General features: G+C 35.1%; 2 protein-coding genes and 1 pseudogene across 2 annotated transcripts; 2 read left to right on the forward strand and 1 right to left on the reverse strand.

Moving 5' to 3' along the window:
- Window positions 1–54: 54 nt before the first annotated feature.
- LOC140037810 (glutamate dehydrogenase B-like) lies at window positions 55–3,621 on the reverse strand (annotated as a pseudogene).
- On the forward strand, window positions 3,559–14,902 carry LOC113736486 (auxin-induced protein PCNT115-like). The gene is made up of 5 exons (XM_027263502.2): window positions 3,559–3,931; window positions 11,813–12,013; window positions 13,021–13,193; window positions 13,278–13,380; window positions 14,261–14,902. Exons 1-5 carry the CDS (start codon window positions 3,704–3,706, stop codon window positions 14,594–14,596), a joined length of 1,041 nt encoding a protein of 346 aa, XP_027119303.1. The 5' UTR covers window positions 3,559–3,703; the 3' UTR covers window positions 14,597–14,902.
- Window positions 14,903–19,357: 4,455 nt separating this feature from the next.
- On the forward strand, window positions 19,358–24,812 carry LOC113737362 (auxin-induced protein PCNT115-like). Its single transcript, XM_027264606.2, has 5 exons — window positions 19,358–19,706; window positions 21,583–21,783; window positions 22,766–22,938; window positions 23,023–23,125; window positions 24,222–24,812. Exons 1-5 carry the CDS (start codon window positions 19,479–19,481, stop codon window positions 24,558–24,560), a joined length of 1,044 nt encoding a protein of 347 aa, XP_027120407.2. The 5' UTR covers window positions 19,358–19,478; the 3' UTR covers window positions 24,561–24,812.
- The last annotated feature ends 659 nt before the right edge of the window (window positions 24,813–25,471 follow it).

Here is a 25,471-nt window from a genome sequence, read left to right on the forward strand (position 1 = left end):
ATTTTCATTGTTTGCTCCGACCTCAACAAAAAGCAACCAGTACTCAAGTTTCGCTTAATCTGCAAAACAAATAAGATGGAACATGTAAACTTAAACATTTATTTAATTTTAATTTTATTTTATTGTGTAAGGTAAGCTAAATTTATAATAAAAAGGAAACAAAAATTACATTTCTTTGTACATGCGGAAAGAAATAGGATAAGTGTAAGGAAGAATCATTCTCAATCTAGAAAAATTGGTGACTTTTGAGCAAATAAAAAAAATCATGGCCAAAGTTTCTTACCAATATGAGAGTAACTATCACAAATTCGGTGAGTTCAAAGCAAAAGCCCAAATAAGAAAATGAAAAGAAAAGAAAGTCAATGTCAAAAACCAGAATTTGAGGGGAGATCTCTTCGTGATGGCAATAGTTTCTTTTGTTCCTTTTTAATAAGAGGAAAAGAGCAAATTAGCAATGCAAACAAAGCAAATATTAAAATAACTAATCTCTAAAGCAGAAAATGGAGAGAAAAACGTCAAAATTATGGAAACTTAGTAAATACTAAAACTTCTGGGCACTTAAGCGCTATGGAGATAAACAAACATTTAGATTTTTTAGATTCCTAAATTTCTATCACATAAAACATTAGACATCAAAGAAGTAAACAAAATTTAGCCCAGGCAATCATCAACAAACAAAAACCTCTACATTATATCTGTAAATCAGAATTCGACCATATTAAACTGTATCAAAAAAAAAAAGAGAAATTCCACCCGGCATGATATGAAAACAACATATTTAAAAAACTCTTATTATTGCACATTAAATTTTTTCCCAAAAATAATTTAAAAAATGCCTACAAATGTCCTACATCATGCAACAAAGCACAAACCACATATATATGTATGTGTGTATGGAAAAAGCTAAAAAATTAAAGGTCAGTAATATAAAAAAGAATAGTCGAAGCAACTCATGACAGGATCCAAACAGAACAAACAGCTACGAACAAATACAAAAAAGGTATAGTGATGCAAATTTGGTATAAATTTATCTTTAATATCTGCATTATCCCTTTAATCAATTCAAATGTCCATTTGTATTGTAAGTAAGAAAATCACATAAAAGCAAGATACCAAGTGTCGGACAAAATCTATGTTAAGGCTAGAAGAACCACCTATTGATAACACCTTCGAGGGCTGCTGGAATAAGAATATCACAGTCTTCAAGCAAAATAGAATTGGGATCAACACTGTCAGCACCCCTCCATGGTTTTCCCTGACATGCTTCCATAGGTTTGGTACGTCAATTCCCTTACCGTGCTGCTTTATGGCTCCTGTTATATCACTTGCGCGAATTACCTTTTCCCCTTGTTCACTGATAAGTTGAGCAGCCCAGGATCCGACATTACCAAATCCCTGAAATCAAGAAGAAAATTCTATGATCATATGACATTCGATAATTTTTGACTTTTTAACTCGCTCTCTCTTCTCACGAGTCATGAGACATTTTGTGATGTAACTTCTAAGTCCTCAAGGAAGGCTCTTTGAATGAGCTTGTAGTTTCAACAAAATGCATCCCACAGTATTTGAGCATATCAGAAACTAAAGGTACACTTGAAACTACAAATGCATCCCACAGTATTCGAACATATTATAAACTGAAGGTACACTTCCCAGTAGTGCTACTTGTACAACAAATCATTGCCTAGCGATACTCTTTCCATATTCATTAAGCAGCGCTTTAGTTGCAAAGAGTACTCCCCTCCCTGTTGGTGCATCTCTGCCGAGGGATCCACCAAGATCATGTCACCCAAGAATTTGAATATCTTGCGATAAATAAAAGTTGAAATTTTTTGAGGTTCAAAATCTTAGAAATCAAAGAAGCACATTGATCCTTATACATTTGGAATTGGATAATTTACTACAGGTTTTCCAGTTACTATTGCAGGTGAATAGCCATGAAATTTATAGTACTCATCCAAGCCATTGTCCGCTCAAATGCGAGACATTTCCAATCCAGTTAATTGGATGAGCTTCATAGACAATGTTGTGTTTATCACTATATTTTTCTCCAAAAACAAAAATGTCACCTAGATATGTACTCCAATCATATCATACTGTTGAAAACCAGTTTTGCACTGACCTGTGCATTTGTTCCCATATCAGGCGCAGGAACATCAGTGTGAACTCTAATCAAATTATTCTTAGTGCTGCTAGTGTAACTCAAAATTTTGGTCAATGACTAACTTGGCATGGAAGTTCTAGATTCCCAGAGGAGAAATGTATTAATTCATCAAGTGCTGAAAACCAATGAAGAAAAGGGAACTGGAAGAACTAAAGCAAATAGAAAGACATTTTAAAGATGAAAAAATCTATTTTAAACAACTGATCTTTTTAGTTAGCATATGGATTGCTTTTTCTGAGCAGGAGATCAACAAAACACCTGCATGAAAGACACCAAAAAAATGACTAAAACGAAAACTCGAAAAGAGAAAATGCCAAAGAAAATGGCTAAAAAGAAAAGCATAACATAATAAAGATAACATAATAATAATTAATACAGCTAGAGCATAGCATAAGCAATTATTACAATAAATAAAAAATAATAATTAATAATTGTGATTTATTTGGCAACCAAAAAAAGCATTGATAATTGTGAATAATTGGGATACCAATTTTTTGTTAACACAATTTATTGTTGGGAAAGGGAAAAAAAAGGCTAAATTTTAGCACAATCCTACATGCAATTAGAAAACTACCACCTCCCATCCAATCAAAACTCGCCACATCACCATCTTCATAAACAATTGGGAGGACTACCACCAATGAACGAATCAGAGGGCAACAACTCATCAAATTAGAATCAATTGGAGGACTACCACCAATCAGCCAATGAGAGAATGCCAAGTCAGCAATTGAGTTCAATTAGAGACAATTGCATTCACACATAGACTATGTATGTTAATAACTATTCAATATAACATTTAACCGGTAACATATAATATTAATGTGTGGCAATGGCAACTTGTAGTTCATGACATTTATTATCATACATAAGGAGTTGCAAGAATATAAATCATTTCATAGATATTCATAATTCATAATTTCATATACAATCACAATCCAATTATATTGATCTGTTCAAACCCGTTTACTAATAACCCGTTCAAATTCACCCATTAAAATTTAAACGGGTCTAAGTGAGTACGTAATTAAATTCATTTGATTGGTGGATAGTTGATTGATTGGACTGACCCATTTATACTCATTTAAAAATAAATATACATTTAAACTCCATTTTTACTAAATGTTAAAAAGATAAATTTGAATTTTCTATTAATCTAATAATAATAATAAAATATTATTTTTTTCTTGTTAAACGACATGCGAAAAATTAAAAAAATAAGTAGAATTTCAAATCAATGATAAATGGGAATATTAACTATTCCCGAAATCATTTCCTCCCTACGCTTAATTCATGCGCGTGTGGCCTCCAGTGTCCATTTTCCCTTACGGTTCACTACATTAATCATCAGTGTACGTGCACGTGCCTATTTCTGAGCACGTTCCTATGGTAGGCACGGTCAAACCGTGCCTGCCATAGAATGATCCCCACACGCATCCCTCATCAGTCCCGTCCATACTTCTTCTTCAGGTCTCAGCTACTAAACAATAAACTCTGCTCCACTCAACTCTTTCCTCTGTCTTGTGTTTTTGTCGGAAAATGGCGGCGTCAGATGAAGTGAAAGTGCCAAGAATCAAGCTGGGCTCGCAAGGTCTTGAAGTTTCAGCTCAAGGGCTGGGCTGCATGGGCATGTCAGGCTCCTACGGGCCGTCAAAGCCCGAGCCTGATATGATCAAACTCATCCACCATGCTATTAGCAGAGGTATCACCCATCTTGACACCTCCGATATCTATGGACCTCACACCAACGAAATACTCATTGGCAAGGTACCATATTTGCAAATTTTCTGCTGTTGTGCGCTATGCATAAACTCTTGTACTTTTAATTTCTTAAAGAGCATATTTGTAAATATTTTATTTATACTTAACCCCCTGCACTTCAAAACTTGTCTCCCTTTGTGCCCCCTTAATTTTGCTTGTCAGCACTTAAACTCCATTTGTTTAAATTGTAAGTATTATTAGTCAAATAGGACATTGTTCTTCTTTTCTGCTTCTTCATTTTTTCATGTTACTGCTTTTTCAGTTTGTCCTCCTTTATAAACATGGAATGAATTACTTTGACTTTGATTTTGGTGCAATTTTGTATCAAATGATTTTTGCTATGAAGTTATTGATTTATTATGAACTATGCGTTGTATATTTACACAAATTCTGCTAGTTAAACATTCATTTGAGCAGGCAACATGAGTAATATAATTCTCTATGGGTGCATTTGGTAAATTTGAAGTTTGAAAACTGAAATTTAATCTAAAGTTTGAATCCATAAAGTTATTAAATTGTTAAATACTAAATCTGATACGTTTGAGTGCATGTCACACTAAATGATAAGTGAACAACTCTATCACTTATTTTTGGAGTAAGTGTTGCTTAAGAAATTCAGTGTCATTTAATTAATTCAAATATTCAAATTTGATTTTAAATGCTTCTGAACATATTAAGATCTGAATTCATTAACTTTAAGTGCTAAATTAGTTGTCAAGCAGGGCCTATAATTATTAGGTAACCAAGCAAACGTGTTTAGGGTATAATAGTAATTAACTTTCAATTCGTCTCGTTGTTCTTTGGTAAGGAATTCTTTGATTCATTTAATAATATTTTTCTCGTACACAGGAATCAAAATAATTGAAGTTTTATCTCTACCATTGAGATATGTTACCTTCTAAAAGAAAGGAAAGGGAAGCAAACAAGGGCGGAAAATAGGAAAGGGCAAAGTGATGATAAATAAAATTGGAAGTAGCAAAATGAGACAAGTGAATTATTACAAGGGGTTAAGTGTAAATTATATTTATTTTATTAGACTATTTAACCAAAAAGACTAGACTCTTTTAAGGCACCAATCAAAAGTCCCAACTGCTGGAAATAACATAAAAACGACTTTGTTTGGTTTGGCGTTTTTGGAGGTGGTTCATGAAAATTTTATTGTAGTTTTTTTTTCTTTCTTGAAAAAATATACTTGTAAGAGAAAAAAAAAGTGGTTGAAAAATATTGAGAGTTTTTTTTTATAAATAGTTTTCTATATAGCTCAGTCACCCAAATTTTTCAATATTCCGACAATGGCATCCATGTGGTGTCAATTGTCAAACGTGCAACAAAGTTGAGAAGAGAAGGATTTCAAAATCTTGTAGCTACACGCGTATATGTTGAATAGCTCTATCCCATTAGAAGTAGCCACGTGACATGAAGGATTTAGAACTTTTCTACCATCTCTTTATTTTCTCTTTTTTTTCCCTTCAAAATTCGACGTCATAATGAAATTGGTATTTTTGTCCTTGAAGTTAAAACTTTCATCAATTAATGGAAAGTTTACTATTTCTCTGATAAGAGAGAGTAAGTTTTAAAGATTATGAAAAGAGAATTGTATGAAGGAATAGAAGGGAAAAGAAAGGTAAGAAAATGGACGGATTGTGTTTGGATTGATTTTGAGAGGGGAAAGGAGATGAAACGGAAAGAAAAGGAAATGGATGGATTTTGTTTTGCTCAGACATCATTTCCATACAAAAGTAGACGGAAACAGAGGGAAAGAAAATCTATTGACAGGTGCCGAACCTGTACAATAATAAATACCTACTCGAGAAAAATACAGATTTTGTATATAGCGGTGAGTAGGGTCGAATCCACGGGGACTGGGGATAATTCGTTTCTTCTAGAGTCCAAAGTATGGGGGGTTTTGGATTGAATGCTAACTAAATAAATTAACTGCAGAAAATAATTGATTAAGAGAAATAATTAAGGGAAAACTCTAGCCAAGGGTACACTTCAGACATGGTTCAGACACTGATCATTGATTCACACATAATTCCACATTTATTAATAGACCAGTTATAGTTGTCATGCACGCGATAAACAACCAACCTTTCCTTAATTTCTCGATAGTTAAGGTACGACCGTTAACTATTTCTCTAACCCAAAAACAACCCTAGGTACGACCGTAGGATTTAATTTCTAGATTGCATTAATAATTAGAAAGGCCCAATCCTAACTAACAAACACGCTACGGGGGTTTGTTTAAGTTAGATCGTATGCTCCCCTGACATAAACCCAATTACGCCAGTTGCTACTGAGATAAAGATAACGAACAATTACGGATTCAATTATCCCTATTTAGCAAAATAGCCTATGTGAATAATTAAATATTGCGCATCTATTCAATCACTCACACGAGCTATAGCAATTAAAAGCAGGAAACATATAAATATAAATAAATTAAGGAAGCAATTAAAATAAATTAGATCTCACAGTAATTGTTGAACCAAATCTTCAGTTGTCCCCTTGACTTGAATTAAGAGGTTAGTTCTCCATTAATGGAGAACAACCATGCGAAAGAGCTAAGAAAAGAAAACTCAAAACTCAACTAAAAACCTCAAACTAGTGATTCATTCCTCCCCGTTCTCTTGTACGTTTCTCCCTTTTTAAAGCCAAAAGGAAGTCTAATGCTATCTCTAGTGGTCCCCACACCAAATTCAAAGTCTTGTACGTTTCTTTTCCTAGAGTCCAAATGATTCATGCTTCTTATCCGTGGTCCCCGCACATGTGGACAAAGCCTTCCAAGTACTTCTTGTTCCAAGTCTCTTTCCGTAGCTTTCTTTGAAGAGCCCAAATGACTTATTAGCTTTTCACTAGCTTGTGGTCCCCACCACTCCAAGGGCCCAAGAATTGAAGTCCTTAGAAGTCTCCCTATTTTCCATAAAGTCCTTCCTTTTTGGTAGTTTCCTGCATCATTCCTGAAATTAAGTCCAGATACCAAATATGAGTAAATATTAGCAATTAACACAATATTTATCAGGGATGAAAGGGGAAATTAATAATAAAATTACTAACAAATTATACCCTATCAATTCCCCCCACACCTGAATCATGCTTGCCCTCAAGCATGGGAAAAATTCAACTCAACAATGGCTAGCTTTCACATTATCATAGCCAGCTGTGCTTATACCCAAAATCAAGATCTAGTAACAAAGTGTCAAGACATGTCTCTCCCGGTTAGCTCCTAAGTTCATAGACTTGTCCAATTCATGGCTAATTCGCTTAGGAAATCCAAATACTAACTAGCAACAGTCAATAACTAAGTCAACTGGCAACCAAAATCTCAACAATACGAACCAAGGATCGGCAGGCTAACATGATCATAAACTCACATATTCTCCACATCTGATTTTCTCTTCTTTTTTTTTTCTTCTTTTTTGTTTGATTTCCCTTTTTTTTCTTTTCTCTTTTTTTTTTTTTCCTTTTTCTTCCCTTTTTTTTTTTTGGATTGCTTAGTCCCGAGCTGTTTAAATCTTTTGACGTGAACTCTAACATTTTTAGATGAAAGAGCCCAGTTACTTAACTTTTCACTGCTCCAGGACCACTTACTCATAGATATCGCCACTTTTTGACGCGAGAGCCGACACTTGTGGTGAAGACTCCCGGTTACTGGGTGGCGACACTAGCGGAGTATAGCCATACGTTATTCACCAATAAACACCAAAATATCAAGTAATTAAAGATCATAGCCTGCGTCATGTCCTAAATATGGAGAACTAAGGTAGACAGGAGACCAATCCACACAACAATGCCAGCCAAATATTTACATTGCCTAAACAAGTTAGCCATAAATTGCACCAAGTCGTTAAACTCAAAAAAAAATTCACCAAGACAGCATGCTCTTACTTGCCATCGAAACTCAATTCATAGTGTAAACTACAACTAGCAATAAATAAATGAGCTGCCAAAATATTCACCAAGATAACAGCAAGGGAAAAATACCCAAAAGGGATAAAGGAACAACACCTAAACAGAAAACAAGAGGAAAACAATAATAAAAAAATGAAAAACTGAAAATATCCAGCACCCAAACTGACCCCCCCACACCTAAAATGACGCATTGACCTCAATGCGAAAAGATAATAGCAGAAAAAGGGAAGGGGCAACGGTACTTCCCTGAAGTCGTCCAGACAAGGGAGGGTTAGGCGGAAACGGCGGAGGGAAACCGGCTTGCTGCATAAATGCCGCTATACTCTGTGCCATGCCGGCGACATTAGTGTCAACAGTGACCATCCGAGCCTTCAAAGCCTACGTTTCTGAAGCCTTTATTGGGCCACATAAAACGCGATTGAAAACGCGCCTTCAACTCGCGTTTTCTAAGTCGCGTTTCCTTCACAAAACTTGCAGGACTTAAAACGCGATTGAAAACGCGCCTCTAACTCGCGTTTTCTGAGTCGCGTTTCCTGCACAAAACTTGCAGAAATGAAAACGTGACTGCAAAAAGCGCCTCCCACTCGCGTTTTCTGAGTCGCGTTTCCTGCACAAAACTTGCAGAAATGGAAACGCGACTGTGCAGGTAAACGCGACTTCAAGTCGCGTTTTTGAATCTTGACCCCTTCCTGCACTTTATCACGCGGGCGCGTCAAGAGGAAATGCCACCTACATATTAGCAACAACGAAAACTGAAACCCAAAATCAGTCGAATTCAAGGGAAATATATTTAAACTATCACACGAAATCAAACAAACAATTAAAAGAAACAATTGGGTTGCCTCCCAAGTAGCGCCTTTCTTTAATGTCTTTGGCTAGACATGCTATGCTTGTTCACGGGGGATAAAATCTTGTGGCTCGTTTCAATGCTTCATCTTCAATATGATCCTGGTAACCCTCATAGATGGAGTAATCTTTGAGCACACGAGTTACGGGCTTCCATGGACTAGTAAATGGCGTTAAACAAGTCAACAATGATCTGCATTCTCCACTCACTCCTCCACCACACGCATTCATCGGTTCAAGATATTTTTTCATTGCCACTCTTAACTTATTCCTGTCATGAAATTTCAGATTTTCTGGTATAATAAAATCAATTTCAGTAACAGGAATTGAAGAGGAGGAATTAGGAAAATATTGATTAAGGAGTGGAGAAGATGTCACCGCATTTGGAAATTGTTCACTGGATTCATTCACTTGAATAATTTGATGTTGGAGTCTCATGTCTTCCGCTTCAACTTCCTTTTCAACTGTATCTTTGGATCCTCCTTCTTGAGACTCTTGCAGTTCCATATCACTTGTCAGGATAATTGCACTCTCACCTTTCTTAGAGTCATTGATGGTCTGTGAGGGCAAGTCTGACATGAATGACGATTGTTGAGACTCTTGCAGCTGAAAACTCATTGGCCCCTCTTCATAATTAACGTTGGAGTTATCCCACCATCCTTGATCATACCGGTTTGAATAAGGGTCATACCACGTTTGAGATCGAGGTGAAGAATCTCCAAATTTTTTTTTGAGATAGTCACTCAGGTAGTCTTGATATTCGGGGCACATACCGGTTGAATGATCCCTGGCATAACAAATTTCACAGGTTGCAGCAGCCATTCTTTCTCTAACAGAGTTTAGTGCCTCTGCATATGCAGACCTCACAAAAAAACTAGCCTCATTACCTTCCCCGGAAATAAAATCCAGTATATCACCAAAATACGGAGTGTAAGAAACCATAAACTAAATAAAAAAAAAGAATGTAAACAAGATGAATTGAAAAAGAAACAAATAACTAGCGCCAGTCCCCGGCAACGGCGCCAAAAATTGACAGGTGCCGAACCTGTACAATAATAAATACCTACTCGAGAAAAATACAGATTTTGTATATAGCGGTGAGTAGGGTCGAATCCACGGGGACTGGGGATAATTCGTTTCTTCTAGAGTCCAAAGTATGGGGGGTTTTGGATTGAATGCTAACTAAATAAATTAACTGCAGAAAATAATTGATTAAGAGAAATAATTAAGGGAAAACTCTAGCCAAGGGTACACTTCAGACATGGTTCAGACACTGATCATTGATTCACACATAATTCCACATTTATTAATAGACCAGTTATAGTTGTCATGCACGCGATAAACAACCAACCTTTCCTTAATTTCTCGATAGTTAAGGTACGACCGTTAACTATTTCTCTAACCCAAAAACAACCCTAGGTACGACCGTAGGATTTAATTTCTAGATTGCATTAATAATTAGAAAGGCCCAATCCTAACTAACAAACACGCTACGGGGGTTTGTTTAAGTTAGATCGTATGCTCCCCTGACATAAACTCAATTACGCCAGTTGCTACTGAGATAAAGATAACGAACAATTACGGATTCAATTATCCCTATTTAGCAAAATAGCCTATGTGAATAATTAAATATTGCGCATCTATTCAATCACTCACACGAGCTATAGCAATTAAAAGCAGGAAACATATAAATATAAATAAATTAAGGAAGCAATTAAAATAAATTAGATCTCACAGTAATTGTTGAACCAAATCTTCAGTTGTCCCCTTGACTTGAATTAAGAGGTTAGTTCTCCATTAATGGAGAACAACCATGCGAAAGAGCTAAGAAAAGAAAACTCAAAACTCAACTAAAAACCTCAAACTAGTGATTCATTCCTCCCCGTTCTCTTGTACGTTTCTCCCTTTTTAAAGCCAAAAGGAAGTCTAATGCTATCTCTAGTGGTCCCCACACCAAATTCAAAGTCTTGTACGTTTCTTTTCCTAGAGTCCAAATGATTCATGCTTCTTATCCGTGGTCCCCGCACATGTGGACAAAGCTTTCCAAGTACTTCTTGTTCCAAGTCTCTTTCCGTAGCTTTCTTTGAAGAGCCCAAATGACTTATTAGCTTTTCACTAGCTTGTGGTCCCCACCACTCCAAGGGCCCAAGAATTGAAGTCCTTAGAAGTCTCCCTATTTTCCATAAAGTCCTTCCTTTTTGGTAGTTTCCTGCTTCATTCCTGAAATTAAGTCCAGATACCAAATATGAGTAAATATTAGCAATTAACACAATATTTATCAGGGATGAAAGGGGAAATTAATAATAAAATTACTAACAAATTATACCCTATCAATCTAGTTCATGATTTTCTAGTAAAATGCCTCAAGCACCCAAAATTTTACGTAAACTTGAGTAAGCATGTATTTCATATCTGTAGAACTTGCCATTTGTGAAACCTGCTTTAGATATGAATTGTGGTATGCAACAGCACGCTAGGAATGTTTGGCTAAGCAACTTATGTAAATATTTTATCGTTAAGCAAAGTTCCTCCTTTCATGTCTGTCATTCTATGCAAACCTCCTTTTATCGTTAAGCAACTTATGTAAATATTTTATGTAAATATTTTGGTTTTCTTACTTTCCCATCCATATCTAATCCAAATATGACAAATGAGAACTATTTTCCTCTACTCTCCTTTCCTTTCTTTTTTACTAGGATGTTTTATTTATTTATTTATCCTTTCCTTTGATCCAAATGGTTCCTAAAAGGGCACTAATTAATCTACATTGATCAGTTCCCTATATTTGTATTAATGTGCATGTACACGATTCTGTGAATGACAATTAGGCTAGATTGCTTCAAATCTTGTGAATGACAGAGCTAGATTGTAAATTTAAGTTGAAGAAATATAAAACAAAAAGAAAAAGAAAATGGATTGGCTCCTTTAAGAGTATCAGACTTCTAAACCCCAAGGATTACATAATTTTCATATCCTTTGCCACACAAAGAAGTGGCATAGCCTTAACAATGAAGTGTTGGAAAAACTCCAGAAGGACTGTGCAATCCATGAAATCACAAAATCCGCTTGCTATACCATGCATTAATGTGTATGTCCTTGATGATTAACATAATGAAATCATGGTTCTAGGCCTTGAAGGAAGGAATAAGAGCGAAAGTGGAGCTAGCAACAAAATTTGCAATCAGTTATCAGGATGGGAAATTTGATGTATGTGGTGATCCAGCCTATGTGAGGGCTTGTTGTGAAGCGAGTTTGAAGCGGCTTGATGTGGACTGCATTGATCTCTATTATCAACATCGCATCGATACACGTGTGCCCATTGAAGTCACGGTTTGCTCCATTTTGCCTTTCTTGTTTTTTAGCTCCACCTCATTCTTGATGAAACAAAAGTTTGATCAACTCCAAATTTAGAATAATTCAGTTTCATGTCCGTTTCAATTCTTCAAAAATTGCACAGAAAAGTTAGTCAACCTTATGGTCTAGGCTAATCTGCAGTATGGTATTGCTGAATTAGCACAAGGCATCCTGAAAAGTGAAAACAATGAAAATGTCTTATATTAGCTTGACAGTCCTGCTGAGGGATATACAGGTTGATATCATGCTATACATTATACAGCTTTCGTTTAGAACCAAGAGACCTGAGCATTCTTTTTCATTTGAGATAGGCTATCCAGTTGAGATATACTATTTACTTACCTTGTCAATCGTTTTCAGTCGGTGCCAAAAGCACTGCAGATAGACGTTTTTTAGTCAATATCTAAAAACATGGTACTCATTTTGTTCAGAGTATAGCTTTTTGTCTAATTGTGAAAGCCAACTGCAACTGCCTCATTGACCTCTCCAAGCAATTCAAAGATTTCAGCAGCTTGCTTACATTAAGCTTTTATGAAACGATTTCTCTGTCTTCTTTTTCTCATGTAGTCAGCAAAGAATTGTCTTGTTTTCCCTGAGTATTAGGAAGAAACTTTCTTGCAGTTTAATCACTCAAAATACAGGCAAGTATAAAGGAAATCAAGCAAAATTGGCAACTGATAATTGCTGCGTACAGCCATTATTATATATATAAGTCAACAATGTCATGTAATCATATTGGAGGAGCATTATGTTGGCATGGTCCAGTAGAACTAAGTCATCCGTTGGGCTGTACATAGAGAACTATCACTGGATGCTTATTGCCATTTTCATCAACTAGGGATTTCAGTTTGACGTATACTTTGTCCAAGACTTCGTTGAACTAGTGCAACTTTTACTTGTTCCACGTAATATTTCGATTATCTGCCTAAGTATTGAATGTAATAAATCAGCTTCGCATCTTCTTGTCCATTGAAATTCTCTAGATTGGAGAGCTCAAGAAACTGGTTGAAGAGGGTAAAATAAAGTATATAGGTCTGTCTGAGGCCTCAGCTTCAACAATTCGAAGAGCACATGCTGTTCATCCAATAACAGCTGTACAGTTGGAGTGGTCATTGTGGACCAGAGATGTCGAGGAAGAGATTATTCCCGCTTGCAGGTAGTGCGTATATTCTGCTGCATTTTCTACATGGTCTAGAAGAAATATGAAGTTCTCAATTCAGTTTTTGGTATAATCTTTCAGAGATCTTGGCATAGGGATTGTTGCATATAGTCCACTTGGACGAGGTTTCTTCTCATCAGGTCCAAAGCTGATCGAGAATTTGGCTGAAGGTGACTTCCGAAAGGTTTGTGCATAGCCAAAAAGATTGTTTATAGTTCGAATAAGTTTCTCACTCAGTGGCAATCTTGCTTGATCACATTTAATCAAATTTCTATTAAGCATAGCAATTCAACGGGTTTTTTTTTTGTTTTCTTCTTGAACAAGTCTTGAACTCTTTAGTTTGATTCAATGAATGCAGATTTTGGTGTCCTCGGTACTTAGTTCAAATTAAAAGATATAGCACTAGCTTTGTCAAATTTTAGATCTTATATGAATTGAAGGTTGTTATTGCATGCTGGAAATTTATATAGAGGACAACAATCGCAAGCAATGGATGGTATTGAATTTTAAAGTGCAAAGACGTCCTAAGATGTCAAAACAGGAAGAAACTATGCCAGTTTTTAAGTAAAAGTCTCTTTACTGTTTTGAGGGGAAATGGGCCTTAGACTTCAATTTCATCATTTAGTCTCAGGCACAGAACTTATGTTGTCTTGTGAAACTATCATTTTTCTTTTACCATTAATCCTAAAACTGAGTTTCATTGGTCAGAACTCAGAAGTATACTTCATAGTTGATTTGTATTTTAAGTTTCCTCTTTGATGGGAAATATATCTCAGAACTTAACTCCAACAGTTGATGATTCCTACTTGGGAGTATTCAGTCCACCTTGATGCATTGTTCTTTCCCCTGAACTTGTGCCCTTCAAACAATATTTCTGATCATCTTGAAGTAATTAGTACCGTCTGTTCATTACTCCCTTCTGATTTCTTGCATTATAGTTTCCTCTTTAATGGGAAATGTATCGCAGGATCTACCTTCTACAATTGATGTTTCTTTCCCCTGAAGTTATTCGTAACGTCTTCTGGCATTATAGTTGCTTAAATTTTGAAATTCATACAATGCAGTATATGCCAAGGTTTCAAGCAGAGAATTTGGAGCACAACAAGAACTTGTACGAGCAGGTCAATGCCATTGCTTCAAGGAAGGGTTGTACTCCATCACAGCTAGCACTGGCCTGGGTCCATCACCAAGGCAATGATGTTTGCCCCATACCGGGCACTACCAAGATTGAGAACCTCAATCAGAATATAGGAGCTTTGTCTGTAAAACTGTCTGCAGAGGAAATGGCGGAACTTGAATCCATCGCTTCTGCAGGAGTCAAGGGTGATAGGTATGGGCCTGGCCTTGTTACTTGGCAAACTTCTGAAACTCCACCTTTGTCAACCTGGAAGAGGACATGAAGACATATCTTTGTTATGGCAATAATTCCTTCTAGCTATGTGCCTGAGGGTGGATTTCAGTATATTGACAGTTGAGTGACGTATTTGTTCCAATAAATTTCGTCATACTATTGTCTCGAGGTTTTAGGCAAGTAAAGTTATAAGAAGAATGCGTTAAAGGTTTCTTCAGAGGTTGTACTGAATAAAAATCTGATCATGTAAAAATAGAACATAATTTTCCTTGCAGTTGAATGCGTTAAAGGTTAGCTATTCTAGTTTTGAATGCTATAGCAGTCCATTTCTTATATGCTACACTGTTACAAGAGATATAGACTGTCGAACAGCATTTTATGGTCGGAATGTTTACATCAAAAGCATCTCCAAGGACATGTCATTCTAAAGTGTATAAACTACATCATACCAACAAAAAGCAGAAAAAGGCCTAAGGTATGGGATATTTCTAAAATTTCATGGGAGGCTTGTGATAGCAAAAACTTCTGAAATTGTCCCTTGAACTAAACTGAAAGACAGACAATGGTAAGATTTTAAGCATGTCTTGTTAAGTTAAAAGGTTAAAACTTTACATACAAATAAATGGTCAAATTCACTTTAAAATTGTGGTGTCATCTTCCACCTTAAACTTTTGTACTATCCAAGTTTGTTTTAATTCCTTTGGGAAAATGAAACATCGAATGCATTCAAAAAAATGGAAAGGAAATGGCTTACCTTTGCACTTACGTATCCAATTCCAATTTGAACATTACATCATCCATCCAATTGAAAACAAACTCCTATGGAGATTTTTTTTTTTCCTTTATTTTGTTATTAGATCTGAATTTATTTCACATTTGGTTGTCAGATCTAAAATTTTTTTCAAAGTTTGAATCTATTTCAATATATTTCATTATCATTATTGAAACTTAAAACAGTTTATTAACAAATCTGGCGATTGCCATATGTACGAAAGGGAGACACTTTTAAAATTCTTTATATTTTTTTAGATCTGTTTGTAATTTTCAATTCTACTGTATCTGTTAAATTATGATCTGTAATTTTTAATGCATGTTTGACCTACCATTAGGGGAGTTATGTAAATCAAATCATGTTAGATGATTTCCAAAAAAAACTTAACCGTTAATTTCTCTTCCCCGTTTTATTTGTCCACTCTTCAATTGTCAATAACTCTTTTAAGATACTTTGTAATACAAAATCAACTAAAACCGGTAGAATCTGTAATTAATAGCAGTATTCATATCATGTTTTTGTATATTACTCGTACATCTAATTAGTCACATTTGGAGAAAGAAAAAAAAAAGATGAAAATAAAATTCCCCGAATTTTGTGGTTTTTTTTGGTGCCTTGTTTAATCTCTAATTTTGTTTTTTGGGTTTTTATTTTAATCGATTTTGGTTATAGAGATTAAGTTTCTCAGCCCGATTAATCGGTTAATTAATTAAACATGGTTTGAGTTGGGTTGGTTTAGAGATTTGGTTTATAAAAGAACACTTGGCAAGTTTAGAAGGGGTGGGATAGGGAATGAGACAGGGTGTGATACAGAGATCCGTTGCGCATGGCGAGCCACATTTAAAAATTGGTTCCTACCATAAAGCCTATCATGTCCTGACACAAGATGGACTGTTTTTTTTAAATTTTTTTTGAAAGCAAGTGAAAAGTGTTGCAACTCAGGACTTGGATAGTAATTTTAAAATTTAATAGTGCACCTACCTTTTAACTTTTTTCGTGTGCTTTTAAGGTATCAAATGGGGAAAAAAACCAATACCATATAACTTCAAATGCAAGATGGTACGAAATTTGTTAATATGGAGATGTTAATATACATTGACATGTAAAAAGTGCACTTTTATCAAAAAGATATTTATACTAATATTACAGTCATTTTTTTTTCGAAAATTCAACTTTTCATGCAAATATGTAATCAATATGCATAAATAGATAGCATTAGATGAATTTAAACAAGTAGCCTTCAAATTTAAAAATATTTGATTTCGTAAATGTGCATTCGCGATTTAGAAAAAGTACTTTTCAAATGGCAAATCTAGAGAGCAATAAATACTCCTAGTTTATTTTGATTTTAAATCTTCTTTTGACTTGTCAAAAAAGTGAAAACATGAAACTAATAATGGGTCAGATGCAGATGAGTATTAGAAATTTGTTTTCTAGACTCTTTGGTCTCGCAATTTTTTCAACAATCAACTCCGACCATTATCACGGTCATGTGATTGTAGGTCTACCAGGTTTCGTAGTCCACGACATGGATTGGATATGTTGATTAGCTGCCACCTTTTGGCGGAGGTGAGGTTCAAACCTCACCTGTAGTAAAAAAAAAAAATTTAAGGGTTGTGTCATAGTACTTTCTTGATTTAGTTGAATATGTATATCCACTAACACCTAACACAAGTCTCCTTATGCTCCCCTAGATTAGGATAGAATAGGATATACAATTGTATCGTTGCCGAAAAAAAATATTAGTTGCCACCCTATTGTCATTATTTTTCTTTTGTCAATCAGCAACGTCTATTCTATTCATAGTTATTAAACCCGGCCCGGGAAGGAGTCCGGTGAAAGAGCTGAGTCAACGGGTTACTGGTTTAACCGGTGGGTGAGTGGTCCAACCGTTAGGTCACTACATATATTTAAATATTATGTTTTATAATTTTTTACGCCATAATAAATATTCAGTTAGTTTAATTTATTATAGATTCATTAATTTTTATAAGAATTAACAACCTAAATTTAATTAGTAATCCACCAACTTTCAAGTATAAAATTTTATCTCAGTGTAATTATCTAGTTTATTTATGAATTTTAAGTGCAAAAGTTTATTAAGAATAATATTGGCCTTTAAAATGATTTGTGTAATATGTTATTTTTAAGTCAATTTCATAATTTATAGAGTTCAGGGAATAATAAAAATATTATTAAAAGATTCCAAATAACTAATACTCTAATATATAGTATAAGAACAAAATAATTAATATATGGTTGGCTGGTCTAGTGGTAATGGTAGTCTACTTTTTTGCATGAGATCACGTGTTCGAATCTCCATTCTAGCAATATTTATACATTTTTTTCTTTTTCGTAGAACGGGTTCAATGTTGAAACGATCTTATCAAGAACTCGGCTCGGTTTCATGGCCGGTTTACCGGATTGATCGATTGAACTGCCGGGCCGGGTCGGATTTAATAACTATGATTCTACTTCTATTTTGATTTCTATTTTAGGGGAAGGGGAGGTCCAATTGAAAAATTGATAGCTATTGAACCATCATCGGATAAAATGAGTGCACTATGCACGTATGCGAATCTAGGAGAAGCCGGCGCAATGATGGGAGGCAATGTTTGAATTTTTACCTGCCATTCCACTAAGATTTATAGTCTTTGGTGGTGGCTAATCACCCAAAGAGCTGTTGGTTAGCTCCCACCCTATTAGAAACTAAAGGTTTTCAACCTTCTAAAAAAAATGTTTTTGACTTTAAAAAAAAATATTTTTGTTTTTGTTTTTTCAAAAATTATTTTCATCTATCACCAACGGCAGTCATGGGTTATTTATCCAAACATAGATCCGAACAACACTAATCTCTCAGCAGCCATCCCCTCATTCCTTCTTGTATCCTTTTTATGAATAGGATTCATCTTTTTGGTGTTCTAAAATCACATTTAAAAAGTTTTTTTCCCGAAAGTGTTATTATTTAGGATGTGAATGTTAATTTTAAAATTTTAATAGTGGACCTAAAAAAAACTTGTAAATTTTACATATGAGCACAAAGGGAAAAAAAAAACCACATAACTTCAAGTCCAAGATTGTATGCAGTTTGTCCAATAAATAGATATTCATAATTCATAATTTCATATATACATGTTAACTAAAAGCGTTAATCACAATCCAATTATATTGATCTGTTCAAACCCGTTCACTAATAATCCGTCCAAATTGGTCCATTAACTTTAAATGGGTTAAAGTGAGTATATAAGTAAACCCATTTAATTGGTGGATAGTTGATTGATTCGTCTTACCCATTTATACCTATTTAAAAATAAATATACATTTAAACTCAAATTTTACTAAATGTTAAGAAGATAAATTTGAATTTCCTACGAATCTAATAATAATAAAATATCATTTTTCTTGTCAAACAACATGTGAAATATAAAAAAAAAAGTAGAATTTCAAATTAATCATAAATGAGTAATTGAGTATTCTCATATCTATTTGTTAAATGGATATAAATGAATTGATTCAATTATAACTATTACTCAACTAGAATCCGCTCAAACCCGTCTAAGTTAATCATTTGACACCCCTAATGTTAATATATATTGACAAGTGAAAAGTGCAGCATTTATCACGAAGATATACTTATTTATCTCAATATTAAAGTCATTTTTTCATTACAAAAATATTGATAATTTCATAATTTCATGGAAGTATGTAACCAGTGACATAACATAGTCGCCAGTGGCGAATCTTGTCACGAGTCCTCTTTTCAACACTTTGATTATGGGATACACTTTTAACAATATGCCCCCACGTTGTTTTTCGATCACTTTTTTTTTTTAAACCTCACATTCGTTCGTTATGTATGTATAATTTCTTTTCAAAAAACTCCAAAAAAGTGGCAGCCCAAACGGGGCCAACAATCTACTATGTTCGGCTGTTCTCCCGCCGGACCCACCGCCGGCGGCCAATAGCCGCCGGACCCACCGGCCGGCGGCGGCTGATGGCCGGCGGCGGCCATGGGTCATCTATAAAAGCATAGATCAAGACTACACTAATCCCTCATCAGTCCAGTCCATCCATACTTCTTCTTCAGGCCTCAGCTACTAAACAATAAACTCTGCTCCACTCAATTCTTTCCTCTGTTTCTTGTGGTTTTTGTCTGAAAATGGCGGCATCAGAAGAAGTGAAAGTGCCAAGAATCAAGCTGGGGTCGCAAGGTTTTGAAGTTTCAGCTCAAGGGCTGGGCTGCATGGGCATGTCAGCCTTCTACGGGCCGCCAAAGCCCGAGCCTGATATGATCAAACTCATCCACCATGCTATTAGCAGAGGCATCACCCATCTTGACACCTCCGATATCTATGGACCTCACACCAACGAAATACTCATTGGCAAGGTACCGTATTTGCAAATTTTCTGCTGTTGTGTGCCATGCATAAACTCTTGTACTTCTAATTTCTAAAAGAGCATATTTGTAAGTATTTTAGTTGGGTATATTATATTTAAACCCCTGCACTTGAAATCTTGTCGCCCTTTATATTATATACGACAACTGGTCACATCAAAGTGAAAGAGGAGGGCACTGTAATTTTTTATATTGAAAGGTATTTATGTGTAATTATCAGAAACTTCAGGGGAGGTTTCTGAAATTATCCCTAATATTTATACTATATATAAAGGGAGCCTTAAATTTGGTGTAAACTTTTTTTTGTCATCTTTTAGATTTCCAGCTTCACCCTCTCGATCACTTAATTATACCACCATATTGCTAATCAGCTTAACCACAAATTAACTTTCACCCCAATTATCTAAATATATATTGCCTACATAACTACCTACAAACATTGTAACCAACAAGTTAATTAAAATTCTATTAAAGAACTATTTTTTTGACAAATATTCAAAAAACTAGTAAAAGAACTATATTGTCTCCCTTAATTTTGTTTGTCAGCACTTAAACTCCATCTGTTTAAATTGTAAGTATTATTAGTCAAATAAGACAATAATATTCTTCATTTTTTCAGATGTTTGTCCTCAATTGTAAGAGAAGGTTGTAGGTCTAGCACATACGTTGAATAGCTGTATCCGATTAGAAGGATTTAGAACTCTTCTACCATCTCTTTTTTTTTTCTTTTGTTTTTTCCTTCAAAATTCTACATCATAACGGAGTTGGTAAAATAGTACTATTTTCGTCTTTGAAGTTAAAATTGTCATCAATTTATGGAAAGTTTACTATTACTCTGATAAGAGATGTTAAAATTTACTTTTTACGAGCACTAAAGTTTTAAAGATTATGAAAAGAGAATTGTATGAAGGAATAGAAGGGAAAAGAAAGGTAAGAAAATGGATGGATTGTGTTTGGATTGATTTTGGGTGGGGAAAGGAGAGGAAACGGAAAGAAAAGGAAATGGATGGATTGTGTTTTGCTCAGACATCATTTCCATACAAAAATAGACGGAAACAGAGGGAAAGAAAATCTAGTTGATGATTTTCTTATAAAATGCCTCAAGCACCCAAATTTTACATAAACTTGAGTAACCATGTGTTTCATATCTGTAGAACTTGCCATTTGTGAAACCTGCTTTAGATATGAATTGTGGGATGCAACAGCAGGCTAGGAATGTTTGACTAAGCAACTTATGTAAATATTTTATCGTTAAGTGAAGTTCCTCTTTTGCTGTTCAAAAAAAAAAAAAAAAAAAGAGAGAGAGAAAAACCATTCCTTTAATGTCTGTCATTCTACCAAACAGCAGATTTAGGTTTTCTTTCTTTCCCATCCATATCTAATCCAAATAAGGCAAATGAGAACTATTTTCCACTACTCTCCTTTCCTTTCTTTTTCACTAGGATGTTTTATTTATTTATTTATCCTTTCCTTTGATCCAAATGGTTGCTAAAAGGGCCCTAAATAATTATTCTACATTGATCAGTTCCCTATTTTTGTATTAATTTGCATGTGCACGATTCTGTGTATGTTCATGTTGTGCATCAAATCTTGTGAATGACAAAGCTAGAGTGTAAATTTAAGTTGAAGAAATATAAACCAAAAAAGAAAATGGATTGGCTCCTTTAAGAGTATCAGACTTCTAAACCCCAAGGATTACATAATTTTCATATCCTTTGCTATACAAAGAAGTGGCATAGCCTTAACAATGAAGTGCTGGAAAAACTCCAGAAGGACTGTGCCATCCATGAAATCACAATTCCGCTTGCTATACCATGCATTAATGTGTATGCCCTTGATGATTAATATAATGAAATCATGGTTCTAGGCCTTGAAGGAAGGAATAAGAGCGAAAGTGGAGCTAGCAACAAAATTTGCAATCAGTTATCAGGATGGGAAAGTTGATGTACGTGGTGATCCAGCCTATGTGAGGGCTTGTTGTGAAGCGAGTTTGAAGCGGCTTGATGTGGACTGCATTGATCTCTATTATCAACATCGCATCGATACACGTGTGCCCATTGAAGTCACGGTTTGCTCCATCTTGCCATCCACCTCATTCTTGATGAAACAAAAGTTTGATCAACTCCAAATTTCGAATAATTCAGTTTCATGTGCGTTTCAATTCTTCAAAAATTGCACAGAAAAGTTAGTCAACCTTATGGTCTAGGCTAATCTGCAGTATGGTATTGCTGATTTAGCACAAGGCATCCTGAAAAGTGAAAACAATGAAAATGTCTTATATTAGCTTGACAGTCCTGCTGAGGGATATACAGGTTGATATCATGCTATACATTGTACAGCTTTCCTTTAGAAGCAAGAGACCTGAGCATTCTCTTTCATTTGAGATAGGCTATCCAGTTGAGTAATGATATGCTATTTACTTACCTTGTCATTCGTTTTCAGTCGGTGCCAAAAGCACTGCAGATAGAAGTTTTTTAGTCGATATCTAAAAAACGTGGTACTCATTTTGTTCAGAGTATAGCTTTTTGTCTAATTGTGAAAGCCAGCTGCGACTACCCCATTGACCTCTCTAAGCAATTCAAAGATTGCAGCTGCTTGCTTACATTCAGCTTTTATGAAAACAATTTCTGTCTTCTTTTTCTAATATAGTCAGCAAAGAATTGTCTTGTTTTTCCTGAGTATTAGGAAGAAACTTTCTTGCAGTTTAATCACTTAAAATACAGGCAAGTATAAAGGAAATCAAGGAAATTGACAACTGATAATTGATATGTACAGCCATTATTATATCTAGACGAAGTCAACAATGTCGTGTAATCATATTGGAGGAGCATTATGTTGGCATGGTCCGGTGGGCTGTACATAGAGAAGTATCACTGGATGCTTATTGCCATTTTTGTCAATTATTGATTTCAGTTTGACGTATACTTTGTCCACGACTTCATTGAACTAGTGCAACTTTTACTTTTTTGCACGTAATATTTCGATTATCTGCCTAAGTATTGAATGTAATAAATCAGCTTTGCATTTTCTTGTCCATTGAAATTCTCTAGATAGGAGAGCTCAAGAAACTGGTTGAAGAGGGTAAAATAAAGTATATAGGTCTGTCTGAGTCCTCAGCTTCAACAATTCGAAGAGCACATGCTGTTCACCCAATAACAGCTGTGCAGTTGGAGTGGTCATTGTGGAGCAGAGATGTCGAGGAGGAGATTATTCCCACTTGCAGGTAGTGCATATATTCTGCTGCATTTTCTACGTGGTCTAGAAGAAATATGAAGTTCTTAATTCAGTTTTTGGTATAATCTTTCAGAGAGCTTGGAATAGGGATTGTTGCATACAGTCCACTTGGAAGAGGATTCTTCTCTTCAGGTCCAAAGCTGGTCGAGAATTTTACTGAAGGTGACCGCCGAAAGGTTTGTGCATATCCAAAACTATGGAGTTTTTGAGTATAGATTGTTTATAGTTCGAATAAGTTTCTCACTCATCTAGTTTTACCACATTCAGTGACAATCTTGCTTGATATCCCTATTCTTGTCTATCTGTCATATGTTGCTGCACTTTTTGATGTCCAATAATTTGATTAAGCCTTATAATATGATCACATTTAATCAAATTTCTATTAAGCAGAGCAAATCAACAGGCTTTTTTTTTTTTCCTGTCGAACAAGTCTTGAGGTCTTTAGTTGATTGAATGAATTCAGATTTTGGTGTCCTCTGTATTTAGTTCAAATTAAAAGATATGGCGCTAGCTTTGTCAGATTTTAGATCTTATATTAATTGAAGGTTGTTATTGCATGCTGGACAACAATCACAAGCAATCGATAGTATCGAATTTTAAAGTGCAAAGATGTCCTAAGACGTCAAAACAGGAAGAAACTATGTCACTTTTTATGTAAAAGTCTCTTTTCAGTTTTGAGGGGAAATGGACCTTGGACTTCAATTTCATCATTTAGTCTCAGGCACAGAATTTCATCATTTTGTCCTGTGAAACTATCATTTTTCCTTTACCATTAATCCTAAAACTGAGTTTCATTGGTCAGAAGTGTACTTCTTAGTACAAACAATAGTTGATATGCATTTTAAGGTTCCCCTTTGATGGGAAATGTATCTCAGAACTTAACTCCAACAGTTGATGTTTCCTACTTGGATTATTCAGTCCACCTTGATGCATTGTTCTTTGCCCTGAACTTGTGTCCTTCAAACAATATTGCTGATCATCTTGAAGTAATGTACCGTCTGTTCATTTCTCCCTTCTGATTTCTTGCATTATAGTTTGCTCTTTAATGGGAAATGTATCTCATGATCTACCTTCTACAATTAATGTTTCTTAAGAGTACTCAGTCCAGCTTACTGGATTGTTCTTTCCCCTGAACTTTGTACACCTCAAACAATACTATTGATCATCTTGAAGTTATTCATATTGTCTTCATTTGTAGACGACACATGCTTCACTTCCTTTTGCATTTCTGGCGTTACAGTAGCATAAAATTTTGAAATTCATACAATGTAGGGTATGCCAAGGTTTCAAGCAGAGAATTTGGAGCACAACAAGAACTTGTACGAGCAGGTCAATGCCATTGCTTCAAGGAAGGGTTGTACCCCATCACAGCTAGCTTTGGCCTGGGTCCATCACCAAGGCAAAGATGTTTGCCCCATACCTGGCACTACCAAGATTGAGAACCTCGATCAGAATATAGGAGCTTTGTCTGTGAAACTGTCGGCAGAGGAAATGGCGGAACTTGAATCTATTGCTTCGGCTATCAAGGGTGAGAGATACGAGTCTGACGCTGGGCTTGGTACTTGGAAAACTTCTGAAACTCCGCCTTTGTCAACCTGGAAGCGGACATGAAGACATACCTTTGTTATGGCAATAATTCCTTCTAGCTATGTGCCTGATGGTGGATTTCACTATATTGAGAGTTGAGTGATATGTAATTGTTCCAATAAATTTTGACATACTATTGTCTCTAGGGCTATGTCAAGTAAAGTTATAAGAAGAATGGAGTATCTTCAGAGAGGTTGTAATAAATAAAGATCTGGTCATGTAAAAGCAGAATATAATCTTCCTTGCAGTTGAATGCATTAAGAGTTATATATTGTACTTTTGAATGATAAAGTGGTCCATTTTTTATGTGCTACTGCTACGAGAGTTATAGATTGTTGAACAGCATTCAATTCAGGACTTATTAAACATAAGCATATAAACATTTTATTCTCGGAATATTTACATCAAAAGAAACTCCAAGGTCACATCATTGTAAAGTGTAAACTATATCATATTAATAAAAAGCAAAAAAAATGTCTAAATGAGGAAAAAAATGTACTATAGAAGAAGTCAACAATGTCATGTAATCATTTTATCCTAAAATTGAGATTCAAATTTAGTTGATTTGTATTTTGAGTTTCCTCTTTGATGGGAAATGTATCTCAGAACTTTAACTCCAACAGTTGATGTTTCCTACTTGGAGTACTCAGTCCACCTTGATGCATTGATCTTTCCCCTGAACTTGTGCCCGTCAAACAATATTTCTGATCATCTTGAAGTAATTAGTACCATCTGTTCATTACTCCCTTCTGATTTCTTGCATTATAGTTTCCTCTTTAATAGGAAATGTATGTCAAGATCTACCTTCTACAATTGAGATTTCTTAGAGTACTCAGTCCACCTTACTAGATTGTTCTTTTCCCTGAACTTTGTTCACTTCAAACAATACTATGATCATCTTGAAGTTATTCGTATTGTTGTCTTTTGTAGACGAC

The sequence above is a fragment of the Coffea arabica genome, chromosome 3c, assembly GCF_036785885.1.
Source record: "Coffea arabica cultivar ET-39 chromosome 3c, Coffea Arabica ET-39 HiFi, whole genome shotgun sequence".
NCBI classification, from domain to species: Eukaryota; Viridiplantae; Streptophyta; class Magnoliopsida; order Gentianales; family Rubiaceae; genus Coffea; species Coffea arabica.